At 39.5% G+C, this 16305-nt stretch overlaps 1 protein-coding gene across 8 annotated transcripts in view; it reads right to left on the bottom strand.

Moving 5' to 3' along the window:
• LOC139756915 (protein O-linked-mannose beta-1,2-N-acetylglucosaminyltransferase 1-like) overlaps positions 1-16305 on the bottom strand; it is a 37093-nt gene that overhangs the window by 7452 nt on the left and 13336 nt on the right. For 7 of the 8 annotated variants that reach the window (XR_011714460.1, XM_071676836.1, XM_071676837.1 and 4 more), the window contains 4 exons: positions 4358-4450; positions 2398-2593; positions 1690-1883; positions 124-232 (listed from right to left, as the gene is read on the bottom strand). Coding sequence is in view for 7 of the 8 variants with exons in the window: in XM_071676836.1 (XP_071532937.1) it covers positions 124-232; positions 1690-1883; positions 2398-2593; positions 4358-4450 (592 nt within the window). In the remaining variant the exon portion in view is untranslated. The remainder of the gene's footprint in view (positions 1-123; positions 233-1689; positions 1884-2397; positions 2594-4357; positions 4451-16305) is intronic. The other variant, XM_071676841.1, reaches the window with a different exon arrangement.

Below are 16305 nucleotides of genomic sequence, written 5' to 3'. Positions count from 1 at the left end.
ATTCATTCATAATTTGCAGCACTATTCAAAACATGATGGATGTAGCAATGAGTTGGGAATGATTTACTTGATTACTGTACTGGTTTTGGCTGTTGAGAATGATTGGCTGAGTGTTTAACTTACCTGGTTAGGAGGTAGGAAAGGGTATACACAGGGGTCTTCAGTCCCCTCTAGGTCCTGAGCCCTCTGTATCTCATGCTGCATCTTGATCTCATATTTGTCTAGTATGAGGCTGGTAAAAGAAACAGGTATAAAGAAAACTAGTATGTTCAAGTGACTGCGCATAAAACTTCCCACACTGATTTTCTTAAAAAGTAGAATTAATAATAATAATAGGAGATACATCATCCATTGATAATCCTACCTTTTCTCCATCCACAAAATCATTCGCTTTTTCATTGGATTTTTGATAATTCTTCATAAACAAAGCATGCCATCTCATTTATACATAAATGTGTGTTTATTCTATATTTGCTTATGTTTGTTTTAAGTGATTACCTATTTTAATGACCCATTTATATGAGACAAAGTTCATTTCACATTCATGGAGGCCCACCTCTTGAACCTTTTACCAAACTATTTGTTTGTCATCTTCATATTTTCATTATTCAGGTTCTTCCACAGATCCACTACTCTTATACTGCACATTAAAAACAGTGCTTTTCATATTTTCTACAAACATTTTTACTTTATTTCAAGATATGGCCTCTGATTGTTTTATATTTTAAAAGACATAGTCATTACTGACATCACCAAACTAATTAAAAAATAAAAGGTTATCAAGTCATTTCTTACTCTTTTTCAGTAGTGAACAAATTTATGGACTCTAATCACTCACTGAAACTCAGCTGACATAATTTTGGTACCATCTTTGATGCTCTTCTATGAATCTTCTCAACAAGTTTGTGATTTTTTAAGTATGGTAACCAAATCTGCGAAGCATCTTTAAGTATTTTGCCAAATATGCAATGTAAACAGTTTGCCTAATACTTCCTTATCCATGTACACATTAATTAGCTCTAATATTTGATAGCAATTTCCTAAGGTAAGGCTTTGGTGACAGGATAGGTACAATGTAAACTCCCTAGTTCATTTTATTGGCAGATCTCTGCCGCTTATTCCTTGCTAGATGATATTCGTATTGAGGCCCTCTTTCACTGTGTAGAGGATACAAATCCTCATTACTGTGCAGTTACTCTGGATAATTTTTCATCAACCATGTAGAAGACCTCAGCTATGAAGTCTGTCTAGGTCCTCTTGGCCCCTTGCAAGTTGATGCAATTATCCTGACTTTATCTCACCTCAGCAACTTGTTATCATTCACAAACATATTCCTGTAGGAGTCCAGTCCCTATGGGAAATCATTAACATATATCTAGAAGAGCAATGGTTCTAGGACTGAACCCTACAGTATCTTCATGAAGGGGCTATTGGACTCTGTCTGCATGCAGTTATGCAACAAGTTGATAGTAACATTCCTCAGGGTTATATAATCCTCACTGGACAGAAATAAGTACAGTCTTGTCATGGAACTTTTCACTCCCAAGGAGCTCTTTACTTCCCTGCTACCAGATGTAGTACAGCCTTGAAGCTGTAGGAGCTCCATAAAAGGGGTCCTGGAGTTATGCAATTCTAAACTGAAAATTATTTGTTTATATGTCTGCATTTATTTTTGCAAGAACTACGTACTCTTCCAACCCAGAAAGCTTGACATTTGGATCTTGGTTATAGAACATGTGGCTGAAGAGGTGCTCTTGTGCCCAGCCTGTAACATGAGCTCCCGCAGCTCCAGCATGAAATGTCCGTGCTACCTCAGGAACAAGAGCATGACGACCCTGTAGGGAATTCTGTGAAGACAACCACCAATCCCAGTCACCAGGCTCCTGTGGGGATTACATGTGCTATGAATGGAATATAAAAAGGCAAATGATTGCAGAAAACCCAAACTGTATATAAGTGGGCACTCAAATTTGAAGTCCTTTATCGTACTATCATTATTATCATCCTTTTAATTAATCATCTATGTCAATCAAGACAGAGTTCAATTCACCACACCCTAGATACTATGCTTAACTGCTGTTAAGTGTGTCACCTATGAAAAAATCTGATAAGAGTACTAAGTGCTATATTACAACAGTCTGAACCTTTAATTATATTCTATGCACAGACACCTAGAAATTAATTTTGAGAATTAAGCGTAGAGTAAGAACAGCATACTTTGTATACTGACATGGAAAGTCAGATGACTATATACATTACTTGTATTGGATTCATTCACTTGAGTCCATTAATGCTACTGCCTTTATTCTAAATGTCAGAAAAAACTGCAAGCAGAGAAAAGGAAGATAGACAGTCAGAAGCAAAGTTATGTACAGGTACAGTTGACGTCTTGTGCACCTTCTCAGGGATCCAGTAATGATACTGTTCTCTGGCCCACTTCCGGGTCACCATCCAACCAAACTGAGGGAACATCTCCAAACGTCGCAGCACTGTTGGGTCAGAGGCAACCTCTGGGTAACTGTTTACTGAGAAGGCATTTACACAGAAGATGGTTGGGTCAGCATCCAAGAGCCATGCTGTCTGCTGGAAAAACCTGTAAGGATGAAGTTTGTTAACCTGAATTCATTTGATGTACACTTATTTAATATGAATGTAAACACTTTCACACATATACAGTCATTGTGTTAATACAACCTTGAAATGCATCTCATTCGTTCATACTTGCATTAGCATGAGCAAGCCCCAGGCTGAAATTGTATGAGTTCGAATCATAAGAATTGCAGTAAGCTCCCAACCCATCGAGGGTGGTCAATAAAGGGTATCTGGCTTAGGCTAGGATGAGAGTGTATGCATACATATATAGGAGTAAAGATATGGTGTATGTAAATAAGGCTGAGAGATGAGGCAACACAAGTGTGAAACTCTTTCCCCATAACACAAAAATAGTAATCACACACACACACACACACACACACACACACTATTCATAAATCTAAGAGGATGTATGACAGCAAAGAGTGTTCAAGAGATGAGGCTTCTAAAGTGTAAAACCCCCTCCTCATACAGTGCAAATAGGTAAGTACAAAAAACCGGCATTTGACACTGCCACATAGGAGGCTGATTGATTAGCTAGGTCACAAAGCAGGAGTAAGAAGGAAACTCATAAAATGGATAATCTTTGAAGGATCAAACAAAGGATGCATATCAAAGTGTTTTCAAATAGGATGCAATGACTAGCATAGTGCTACAGGGTTCGGTTTTGGGACCATTACTCTTCCTGATCTATATTAATGGTGTGCCTGAAAGTAGAGGATCCTATCTGAATATGCTTGCAGTTGATACAAAGGTCATGAGTAAAGTAAAAAGTGAGGAGGATAGCATCAGCTTACAAGGGAATCTAAACAGACTAAAAAGTAGGTTTGAAAGGTGGTTGATGAAATTCAACCCAAGTAAATGTAAAGTAATAAGGATGGAACAAAGTGAAAGACAGCTTTATTATGATTTTCACATATCAGGAATTAAGCTTCAGGATTCCATGTGTGAGGATGGCTTAGGAATACACACTATCCCTAACCTGTGGCTAGAGTTCCATACTAGGAGAACAGTTAGGAAGGCAAACTGTCTGCTGGCAAATATCAGAGCAGCTTTTAAATATACAAATATGGAAATACTTAATAAATTATTAATATCCTACATACAGCTAAAACTGAAATACGCTCCTCAGGTTTGGTTATTGCACCTAAAGAAACACAAATAGCTTATTGAAAAGTTTCTGAGGAGGGCAATAAAGATAGTACCACAATTAAGAGACCGAAGCTATGATGAAAGGCTGGAGGCTTAAATTTGCCCACCTTGAAAGAAAGAAGACTGAGGGGTGACTTGATTACAGTCTTTTAGTTTTCAAAGTGGACAGGTGACACTTCTTTGAAAGATGTAGAGAAAGAGCAACCAGAGGAAAAAAGATGAAATTGAGTAAAAAACTTGTAAATAAGGACATTAAGAAATACTATTATAGTATGAGAATGGTGGATGAATGGAACTAACTGACTAAAGACATGGTAAGAAGGATGTAAAGAAATACCCTTTCAGTTTGGGAGTGGTAAATGAATGGAAGAGACTGACTGAGGACATGGTTAATAGAGACAGCAGACATAAATCTAAGATGTGTGATAATAAGGAGTGTTCAAGAGATGGGGCCCCATGAGTGTAAAAATTCTTCCCTGGACAGTGCAAATAGGTAATTACATACAAACAAGTAAAACAATTTAATGGTACTGCATTATATTAGAAAGCTTTTATCAAAGAGCACCAGTTGATAACTCATCAAATCATGCAGGCAATCAGTCAAGGTACTCACAAAAGAAAGTCCGGGGAGAGGAGTAGATCATCCTCTAGTATGATGGCCTTGTCCACCTCGGGAAAGAAGTTGAAGACATTGTGCACAGAGAACCTTCTCTTGTGGGCCCACAGCAGGAAGGTGGTTATTAGCAGATGATACCAGGGATGCAAGGAACAGTAGGGAACAGTTAAGACAGATCAAGAACATGGCTGCGGAAATCCTAGAATTCTTCGAGTCATCAGTAGATATTGTCAAAATCTAAAATGAAAATATCATGTCTGGAAACAAAACTGAGAAAACTGAAGAATTTATTGAACTAGATAAAAAAAGTTCCTCTAACATCAACACATAAAGAAGACAGAAAACTTAAAGCGCCAAGCCGACTCTGGATTTTGATTTTAACTTTAAAGGTGTTTTTAGATACATGGGGAATGGGATGAAACATTTGGGCATCTATAGTCTTTATGATGAAAAGGCTTATGGAGATTTATGGCAATGCAACAAGAAAAATCAAAACAGCTAAAGGATGAAGTCAAAAAACATCAAAAGTGTAGGCAAGTGCTTGTGAAACTCAGGAAGCTAAAGAACACTGTAAAAGAACATGACTGCAAAATCAGAGTGATAGAGGAAAACTGTTGAAATTTTTGGGGTGACTGATAGACCAGGCAATTAGAATGCTCATTACTTAAGGATCAGAGGATATGGAAGGAAAAGGAGGGTAAGAATTATGAAAATAAATGTGGGACTGAGCAAGAAGAATGTAGAGGAGTGGGGCTAGAAGTGTATTATGAATTAAAGGATATCGAAAAAGTGGCAACTTACTGAATGGAGTGTACAGGGTGCAATATACTCTGAGACAGAATATTCAGGAAAACTTTTGTTTTGCTCTATGGAAGGTTTAAAATCATGTAGTGTATCCTGAATAAATGTAACATGGTGAAAATGTGGATTTTAAGTGAACCAGATAGCAAGAACATGGATGAATCAGAACCATAGGGGTTAGATGACAGTTGAGCTGCACTGGTTTTTAGAGAGACAGTGCTGCATGAGGATGATATAGAGTGTTTTTGATATTTGGGCTGTGATAAGACCCTATTCTGGCCAGAGACGAAAGAGTGGTGAAGGAGGATGAGACATACTCCTGGAATGGAGCAGTTTGGCCAAGAGGTACTATGGCAGGCTAGGAAACTTACTAAAAATGAGGAATTCATTAAGTGTTCATCAGAGCTGATAGATAAAGAGAGGATTGACAGAGAAATAAGGATACAGTCAAAAACCAAAAAATAGGAGGCTTTGAGGCTTGGGAGCAAACACAGCCTGACCACAAGTTCTGGTAAGTCAGCAATCCAAAATAACATGAGGCTTAGATTGAAGGTAACACATACAAACCCAGAAGGTTTCTCAAATGTAAAGGAACTAAAGTTCAAGGACCAAGCCAGGGAAAACAAACCTGTCATCCTTGGAGTAGTGGAGATGAGACTTACTAATGGGATAAGATCTGACCTACTCTGTACTAAAGTGTGCTGGTATATGATAGCAATGAGAGAAGAGAAAAAAGGATAAGATTATGTTTCAGGAAGTATTGAAAGATGGCCCTTTCAAACAAAAGATAATACAGAAAAACTTGCATAACAGCATTAACTCTATTTAGTATCCTTCAAAGAATTGCAATGAACCAGAACAAACACTCAATGAAAATAATGAAGGAATGTTCATTAATGCAGAAGGCAGCCAGCCACACACTGCTCAAATATGAAAAAGTTTGGATGGTATTGCAGTGGAATTTATTAAAAAAGGGGGTGACTGTATTGTTGACTGGTTGGTAAGGTTATTTAATGTATGTATGACTCATGGCGAGGTGCCTGAGGATTGGCGGAATGCGTGCATAGTGCCATTGTACAAAGGCAAAGGGGATAAGAGTGAGTGCTCAAATTACAGAGGTATAAGTTTGTTGAGTATTCCTGGTAAATTATATGGGAGGGTATTGATTGAGAGGGTGAAGGCATGTACAGAGCATCAGATTGGGGAAGAGCAGTGTGGTTTCAGAAGTGGTAGAGGATGTGTGGATCAGGTGTTTGCTTTGAAGAATGTATGTGAGAAATACTTAGAAAAGCAAATGGATTTGTATGTAGCATTTATGGATCTGGAGAAGGCATATGATAGAGTTGATAGAGATGCTCTGTGGAAGGTATTAAGAATATATGGTGTGGGAGGAAAGTTGTTAGAAGCAGTGAAAAGTTTTTATTGAGGATGTAAGGCATGTGTACGTGTAGGAAGAGAGGAAAGTGATTGGTTCTCAGTGAATGTAGGTTTGCGGCAGGGGTGTGTGATGTCACCATGGTTGTTTAATTTGTTTATGGATGGGGTTGTTAGGGAGGTAAATGCAAGAGTTTTGGAAAGAGGGGCAAGTATGAAGTCTGTCGGGGATGAGAGAGCTTGGGAAGTGAGTCAGTTGTTGTTCGCTGATGATACAGCACTGGTGGCTGATTCATGTGAGAAACTGCAGAAGCTGGTGACTGAGTTTGGTAAAGTGTGTGGAAGAAGAAAGTTAAGAGTAAATGTGAAAAAGAGCAAGGTTATTAGGTATAGTAGGGTGGGGGGTCAAGTCAATTGGGAGGTGAGTTTGAATGGAGAAAAACTGGAGGAAGTGAAGTGTTTTAGATATCTGGGAGTGGATCTGGCAGTGGATGGAACCATGGAAGCGGAAGTGGATCATAGGGTGGGGGAGGGGGCGAAAATTCTGGGGGCCTTGAAGAATGTGTGGAAGTCGAGAACATTATATCGGAAAGCAAAAATGGGTATGTTTGAAGGAATAGTAGTTCCAACAATGTTGTATGGTTGCGAGGCGTGGGCTATGGATAGAGTTGTGCGCAGGAGGATGGATGTGCTGGAAATGAGATGTTTGAGGACAATGTGTGGTGTGAGGTGGTTTGATCGAGTGAGTAACGTAAGGGTGAGAGAGATGTGTGGAAATAAAAAGAGCGTGGTTGAGAGAGCAGAAGAGGGTGTTTTGAAGTGGTTTGGGCACATGGAGAGAATGAGTGAGGAAAGATTGACCAAGAGGATATATGTGTTGGAGGTGGAGGGAACGAGGAGAAGAGGGAGACCAAATTGGAGGTGGAAAGATGGAGTGAAAAAGATTTTGTGTGATCGGGGCCTGAACATGCAGGAGGGTGAAAGGAGGGCAAGGAATAGAGTGAATTGGAGCGATGTGGTATACCGTGGTTGACGTGCTGTCAGTGGATTGAATTAAGGCATGTGAAGCGTCTGGGGTAAACCATGGAAAGCTGTGTAGGTGTGTATATTTGCGTGTGTGGACGTATGTATATACATGTGTATGGGGGGGGGGTTGGGCCATTTCTTTCGTCTGTTTCCTTGCGCTACCTCGCAAACGCGGGAGACAGCGACAAAGTATAATAAAAAATAATATAAAAAAAAAATATATATATATATATATATTTTTTTTTTCATACTATTCACTATTTCCCGCGATAGCGAGGTAGCATTAAGAACAGAGGACTGGGCCTTTGAGGGAATATCCTCACCTGGACCTCTTCTCTATTCCTTCTTTTGGAAAAAAAAAAAAAAAAAAAAAAAAAATAGATATATATATATATATATATATATATATATATATATATATATATATATATATATCCCTGGGGATAGGGGAGAAAGAATACTTCCCACATATTCCCTGCGTGTCGTAGAAGGCGACTAAAAGGGAAGGGAGCGGGGGGCTGGAAATCCTCCCCTCTCATTTTTTTATTTTAATTTTCCAAAAGAAGGAACAGAGAAGGGGGCCAGGTGAGGGTATTCCCTCAAAGGCCCAGTCCTCTGTTCTTAACGCTACCTCGCTATCGCGGGAAATGGCGAATAGTATGAAAAAAAAAAAAAAATATATATATATATACAAGAGCAAGGTGATTAGGTACAGTAGGGTTGAGGGTCACGTCAATTGGGAGGTAAGTTTGAATGGAGAAAAACTGGTGGAAGTAAAGTGTTTTAGATATCTGGGAGTGGATCTGGCAGCGGATGGAACCATGGAAGCGGAAGTGAATCATAGGGTGGGGGAGGGGGTGAAAATCCTGGGAGCCTTGAAGAATGTGTGGAACTCGAGAACAGGATCTCGGAAAGCAAAAATGGGTATGTTTGAAGGAATAGTGGTTCCAACAATGTTGTATGGTTGCGAGGCGTGGGGTATGGATAGAGTTGTGCGCAGGAGGGTGGATGAGCTGGAAATGAGATGTTTGAGGACAATGTGTGGTGTAAGGTGGTTTGATCGAGTAAGTAATGTAAGGGTAAGAGAGATGTGTGGAAATAAAAAGAGCATGGTTGAGAGAGCAGAAGAGGGTGTTTTGAAATGGTTTGGGCACATGGAGAGAATGAGTGAGGAAAGATTGACCAAGAGGATATGTGTCGGAGGTGGAGGGAACGAGGAGAAGTGGGAGACCAAATTGGAGGTGGAAAGGTGGAGTGAAAAAGATTTTGAGTGATTGGGGCCTGAACATGCAGAAGGGTGAAAGGCGGGCAAGGAATAGAGTGAATTGGATCGATGTGGTATACCGGGGTTGACGTGCTGTCAGTGGATTGAATCAGGGCATGTGAAGTGTCTGGGGTAAACCATGGAAAGTTGTGTGGGGCCTGGATGTGGAAAGGGAGCTGTGGTTTCGGGCATTATTGCATGACAGCTAGAGACTGAGTGTGAACGAATGGGGCCTTTTGTTGTCTTTTCCTAGCGCTACCTCACACACACGAGTGGGGAGGGGGATGGTATTCTATGTGTGGCGAGGTGGCGATGGGAATGAATAAAGGCAGACAGTGTGAATTGTGTGCATGGGTATATATGTATGTGTCTGTGTGTATATAAATATGTGTACATTGAGATGTATAGGTATGTATATTTGCGTGTGTGGACGTGTATGTATATACATGTGTATGGGGGTGGGTTGGGCCATTTCTCTCGTCTGTTTCCTTGCGCTACCTCGCAAACGCGGGAGACAGCGACAAAGCAAAAAAAAAAAAAAAATATATATATATATATATATATATATATATATATATATATATATTATCCCTGGGGATAGGGGAGAAAGAATACTTCCCACGTATTCCCTGCGTGTCGTAGAAGGCGACTAAAAGGGAAGGGAGCGGGGGGCTGGAAATCCTCCCCTCTCGTTTTTTTTTTTTTTTTAATTTTCCAAAAGAAGGAACAGAGAAGAGGGCCAGGTGAGGATATTCCCTCAAAGGCCCAGTCCTCTGTTCTTAACGCTACCTCGCTATCGCGGGAAATGGCGAATAGTATAAAAAAAAAAAAAAAAAATATATATATATATATATATATACATATATATATATATATATATGAATATAATACATTTTTTTATAAAAATATGTTCAATATCACTGATATTACATAGTAGAATATCATTTACTTGTAAATTTTGTGCATATGACTGATTTACAGGAATGTACATACAGTATTTATAGGGGACTTTAAGAGAATTAGAATAATAGAGCTACAGTCACATTAGAGTTTTCCATGCTTTAAATCCATGACAGAATTTCATCTACAGGCAATGAATCAACAGTATGATAAGCACATTGGTAAAAGAAGTATAGGCTAGGTGCCCAGCTCACACATCTAGTTTGAGTTCAGTTGGAGAGCAGGATGGCTTCACTGTATCTTTACATGGCAGTATTAACTGCTTTGGTGAGATGTGTGGTCCAGTTAAAGAAAACTAAGACAAGAAACAAATGATTGTGAGTACATGTATATCCTGGTTGGTATGAAGACTAGATAAAAATTTTTACAATTATTTGGTACAAGAGCTTCAACTGGAAGACACCCAGTAATTCTACAATTTTCAGAGCATGACAAGGGCAAAGTTTCAAAAATTACTGCTGACAGTAACAACACTCATTTCCAAGGATGGTACATAGTGCCCAAGTGGTTTGTTTTCAAAAGAGACGAAAGTACTCAATGCTATGATGGATTTATCGCGGATAGAAACTCTTGTGTGACCGTGGCTCAACACTACTAAAACAGTTTCAGAAAATGTACCAAAACTATATTGGCATAATTAGAACCTTTATATAATGATATCACATACTGTAAATATTTAAAGTTACAACTGTGTGCACTGACCATGAATAAGCAAACAGTATACAGATTATTGCCTCTATACAGTTGAGAATTCTACTGAAAATGAATGATCCTCTAAAACACCTCTCTCTATAGTTGGAACTTAATGACAGTCCACAACTCATTCTTCTAAAGAAGACAAGAACAAATTCCAAGTGATACCTTACAAGATCTATCATGAAGGCAATACTCACCTCCCAAGTTAAAGAAATATAAATTTGTTTTATTCCACAGAAACTGTGCAAATCTTTATCTATGGAGAACTCTCAAAGATGGAAAGTTGTAAATCAGTTGAAAGACATTAACAATGCTTGGGCTAATGTATTCAGGCAGTAATGAACTGATTTATAGAATACAATGGCTTACAAAATACAATTTCTGCAATAATAAAACTAATGAAAATTCATCAGTGTGTTGGGGACAAGATGATATTTCATAAACTTTATCAACTATTATACTTTTGGATAAATAGTAACCTGAACAATATATTGTAAATAATACTGACACTAAGATAACCTTCCTTCACTCTTGACTAGTCACACTTCCACAAGTTCCTACCCATGGTGTATATTCATTGCATAAAGCATTGACTTTTTCCACACTGTGTATTCTATCTTGAGTGCACTTGTATATGGAAAAATTGAATGCAAATACACTGGTAAAAGTCAAGTGTTACAGCTTGAGCAGAGAATGAAAATTTTATGTAAACATTTGATAAAGTAGCATGTGAAAAGATTCATAACCAGATATTGTAATTTATGATTCATTCTGCTCAGATTGTCAACTTGGATGGTGAATTTTAGAATAACAATCAGTAGTATTTGTTGTATGGAATCATATGTTCTGTTTCTTTCATCTTTTATCAGGTTCTTTGTAATATCTTGAACAGCTACTAAAGACAAAGAATCTTCCATAATTCAGAATAATTAAAAAGTCTTGAATCATTGAAGATGTTCAGAAGATTTGTAATGTATTATGAAACATGTATGAAGTGTAGAACTGTAATAGTGAATGAATCACATGTACCTTTATTTTACAGGCATTTATTGGGGATTTTATCAGGAGCATTGTTTCATTAGTTTTTGTAGTAATACTAGATTGCACTTGCCATGCAAGAAAAACACATCCACTCACACATACATACACACATTTTCATATTCATCCTTGCTTGCCTTCATCCACGTCTGACGCCGCCCCACCCCATTGGAAAGAACACAAAAAGCTATTTCATGTGTGGTGGGGTGACGGCAGAGGTGGATGGGGGCAGCATGTGTGAATATGTACATGTGTATATATGTATGTGTCTGTGTATGTATACGTTGAAATGTATAGGTTATGTATATGGGCATTTATGTATTTACGTGTATATGTGGGTGGGTTGCGCCATTCATATATCTGTTTCCTTGCGCCACCTCGCTAACGTGAGAGACGGCAATTAAGTATAATAAGATATATATATATATATATAGGGGAGAAAGAATACTTCCCACGTATTCCCTGCGTGTCGTAGAAGGCGACTAAAAGGGAAGGGAGCGGGGGGCTGGAAATCCTCCCCTCTCAATTTTTTTTTTTTTTTTTTTTTTTTTTTTTTTCTCCAAAAGAAGGAACAGAGAAGGGGGCCTGGTGAGGATATTCCCTAAAAGGCCCAGTCCTCTGTTCTTAACGCTACCTCGCTAATGCGGGAAATGGCGAATAGTATGAAAGAAAGAAGAAAGATATATATATATATATATATATATATATTAAAAAAGGGGTGACTGTATTATTGACTGGTTGGTAAGGTTATTTAATGTATGTATGACTCATGGTGAGGTGCCTGAGGATTGGCGGAATGCGTGCATAGTGCCATTGTACAAAGGCAAAGGGGATAAGAGTGAGTGCTCAATTACAGAGGTATAAGTTTGTTGAGTATTCCTGGTAAATTATATGGGAGGGTATTGATTGAGAGGGTGAAGGCATGTACAGAGCATCAGATTGGGGAAGAGCAGTGTGGTTTCAGAAGTGGTAGAGGATATGTGGATCAGGTGTTTGCTTTGAAGAATGTATGTGAGAAATACTTAGAAAAGCAAATGGATTTGTATGTAGCATTTGTGGATCTGGAGAAGGCATATGATAGAGTTGACAGAGATGCTCTGTGGAAGGTATTAAGAATATATGGTGTGGGAGGCAAGTTGTTAGAAGCAGTGAAAAGTTTTTATCGAGGATGTAAACCGTGTGTACGTGTAGGAAGAGAGGAAAGTGATTGGTTCTCAGTGAATGTAGGTTTGCGGCAGGGGTGTGTGATGTCTCCATGGTTGTTTAATTTGTTTATGGATGGGGTTGTTAGGGAGGTAAATGCAAGAGTTTTGGAAAGAGGGGCAAGTATGAAGTCTGTTGGGGATGAGAGAGCTTGGGAAGTGAGTCAGTTGTTGTTCGCTGATGATACAGCGCTGGTGGCTGATTCATGTGAGAAACTGCAGAAGCTGGTGACTGAGTTTGGTACAGTGTGTGAAAGAAGAAAGTTAAGAGTAAATGTGAATAAGAGCAAGGTTATTAGGTACAGTAGGATTGAGGGTCAAGTCAATTGGGAGGTAAGTTTGAATGAGGAAAAACTGGAGGAAATAAAGTGTTTTAGATATCTGGGAGTGGATCTGGCAGCGGATGGAACCATGGAAGCGGAAGTGGATCATAGGGTGGGGGAGGGGGCGAAAATTCTGGGAGCCTTGAAGAATGTGTGGAAGTTGAGAACATTATCTCGGAAAGCAAAAATGGGTATGTTTGAAGGAATAGTGGTTCCAACAATGTTGTATGGTTGTGAGGCATGGGCTATTGATAGAGTTGTGCGCAGGAGGATGGATGTGCTGGAAATGAGATGTTTGAGGACAATGTGTGGTGTGAGGTGGTCTGATCGAGTAAGTAACGTAAGGGTAAGAGATATGTGTGGAAATAAAAAGAGCGTGGTTGAGAGAGCAGAAGAGGGTGTTTTGAAATGGTTTGGGCACATGGAGAGAATGAGTGAGGAAAGATTGACCAAGAGGATATATGTGTCGGAGGTGGAGGGAACGAGGAGAAGAGGGAGACCAAATTGGAGGTGGAAAGATGGAGTGAAAAAGATTTTGTGTGATCGGGGCCTGAACATGCAGGAGGGTGAAAGGAGGGCAAGGAATAGAGTGAATTGGATCGATGTGGTATACCGGGGTTGACATGCTGTCAGTGGATTGAATCAGGGCATGTGAAGGGCCTGGGGTAAACCATGGAAAGCTGTGTAGGTATGTATATTTGTGTGTGTGGACGTATGTATATACATGTGTATGGGGGTGGGTTGGGCCATTTCTTTCTTCTGTTTCCTTGCGCTGCCTCGCAAACACGGGAGACAGCGAAAAAAAAAAAATATATGATTTGGTAAACAGAGAAGAGGTAGTAAAAGCTTTGCGGAAGAAGACAGCCGGCAAGACAGCAGGTTTGGATGGTATTGCAGTGGAATTTATTAAAAAAGGGGGTGACTGTATTGTTGACTGGTTGGTAAGGTTATTTAATGTATGTATGATTCATGGTGAGGTGCCTGAGGATTGGCAGAATGTGTGCATAGTGCCATTGTACAAAGGCAAAGGGGATAAGAGTGAGTGCTCAAATTACAGAGGTATAAGTTTGTTGAGTATTCCAGGTAAATTATATAGGAGGGTATTGATTGAGAGGGTGAAGGCATGTACAGAGCATCAGATCGGGGAAGAGCAGTGTGGTTTCAGAAGTGGTAGTGGATGTGTGGATCAGGTGTTTGCTTTGAAGAATGTATGCGAGAAATACTTAGAAAAGCAAATGGATTTGTATGTAGCATTTATGGATCTGGAGAAGGCATATGACAGAGTTGATAGAGATGCTCTGTGGAAGGTACTAAGAATATATGGTGTGGGAGGCAAGTTGTTAGAAGCAGTGAAAAGTTTTTATTGAGGATGTAAGGCATGTGTATGTGCAGGAAGAGAGGAAAGTGATTGGTTCTCATTGAATGTAGGTTTGCGGCAGGGGTGTGTGATGTCTCCATGGTTGTTTTATTTGTTTATGGATGGGGTTGATAGGGAGGTGAATGCAAGAGTTTTGGAAAGAGGGGCAAGTATGAAGTCTGCTGGGGATGAGAGAGCTTGGGAAGTGAGTCAGTTGTTGTTTGCTGATGATACAGCGCTAGTGGCTGATTCATGTGAGAAACTGCAGAAGCTGGTGACTGAGTTTGGTAAAGTGTGTGAAAGAAGAAAATTAAGAGTAAATGTGAATAAGAGCAAGGTTATTAGGTACAGTAGGGCTGAGGGTCAAGTCAATTGGGAAGTAAGTTTGAATGGTGAAAAACTGGAGGAAGTAAAGTGTTTTAGATATCTGGGAGTGGATCTGGCAGTAGATGGAACCATGGAAGCGGAAGTGAATCATAGGGTGGGGGAGGGGGCGAAAATTTTGGGAGCCTTGAAAAATGTGTGGAAGTCGAGAACATTATCTCGGAAAGCAAAAATGGGTATGTTTGAAGGAATAGTGGTTCCAACAATGTTGTATGGTTGCGAGGCGTGGGCTATGGATAGAGTTGTGCGCAGGAGGATGGATGTGCTGGAAATGAGATGTTTGAGGACAATGTGTGGTGTGAGGTGGTTTGATCGAGTAAGTAACGTAAGGGTAAGAGAGATGTGTGGAAATAAAAAGAGCGTGGTTGAGAGAGCAGAAGAGGGTGTTTTGAAATGGTTTGGGCACATGGAGAGAATGAGTGAGGAAAGATTGACCAAGAGGATATATGTGTCGGAGGTGGAGGGAACGAGGAGAAGAGGGAGACCAAATTGGAGGTGGAAAGATGGAGTGAAAAAGATTTTGTGTGATCGGGGCCTGAACATGCAGGAGGGTGAAAGGAGGGCAAGGAATAGAGTGAATTGGAGCGATGTGGTATACAGGGGTTGACGTGCTGTCAGTGGATTGAATCAAGGCATGTGAAGCGTCTGGGGTAAACCATGGAAAGCTGTGTAGGTATGTATATTTGCGTGTGTGGACGTGTGTATGTACATGTGTATGGGGGGGGGGGGTTGGGCCATTTCTTTCGTCTGTTTCCTTTCGCTACCTCGCAAACGCGGGAGACAGCGACAAAGTATAAAAAAAAAAAAAAAAAAAAAAAAATATATACTTTTTATCCCTGGGGATAGGGGAGAAAGATTACTTCCTAAGTATTCCCTGCATGTTGTAGAAGGTGACTAAAAGGGGAGGGAGCAGGGGGCTGGAAATCTTCCCCTCCCATTTAATAATAATTTTCCAAAAGAAGGAACGGAGAGGTGTGCCAAGTGAGAATATACCCTCTAAGGCTCACTTCTCTGTTCTTAACGCTACCTCGCCAATGCGAGACAAGGCAAATGTATATGAAAAAAAAACAATATACATACTTTTAAAAGTTTTAAAGATCCATGAAACACTTCAGATTTTCCTTCTTATTTGTGGGTCTTTAATCATGTATTACTGCAGAAACCTTACAAAAGAATTATGGAGTTCTTAATCATAAACAAACTGGGAAATCTCAAATTCTCATTAAGAGAGAGAATCAAAGAAATGCAGATCTTTAGAGTGTAAGGTAAAATATCATGTTGTTGGCTGTCGCTGACTACAGAGGAATCAGAGGGATGATACATCATCAAATGACCTTATCATTACATAGTAACATAGAAGTCAAACATATCTATCATGATACACCTACTGGTTAAAGTGATCATAGCATGTAGTCCACAAAATAATGGAAAAGATAATCAGAAAACAAATGAATGTTTATTTGCAAAACAAAGACTCTCCATGTGAGAGGCAACATGGGTTCAAGAAAAAGAGATTTTAC

Source organism: Panulirus ornatus, chromosome 23 (assembly GCF_036320965.1).
Source record: "Panulirus ornatus isolate Po-2019 chromosome 23, ASM3632096v1, whole genome shotgun sequence".
NCBI lineage: Eukaryota > Metazoa > Arthropoda > Malacostraca > Decapoda > Palinuridae > Panulirus > Panulirus ornatus.
Note: the sequence above shows the minus strand (reverse complement) of the source record. Positions and strands in the feature narration are given on the sequence as shown.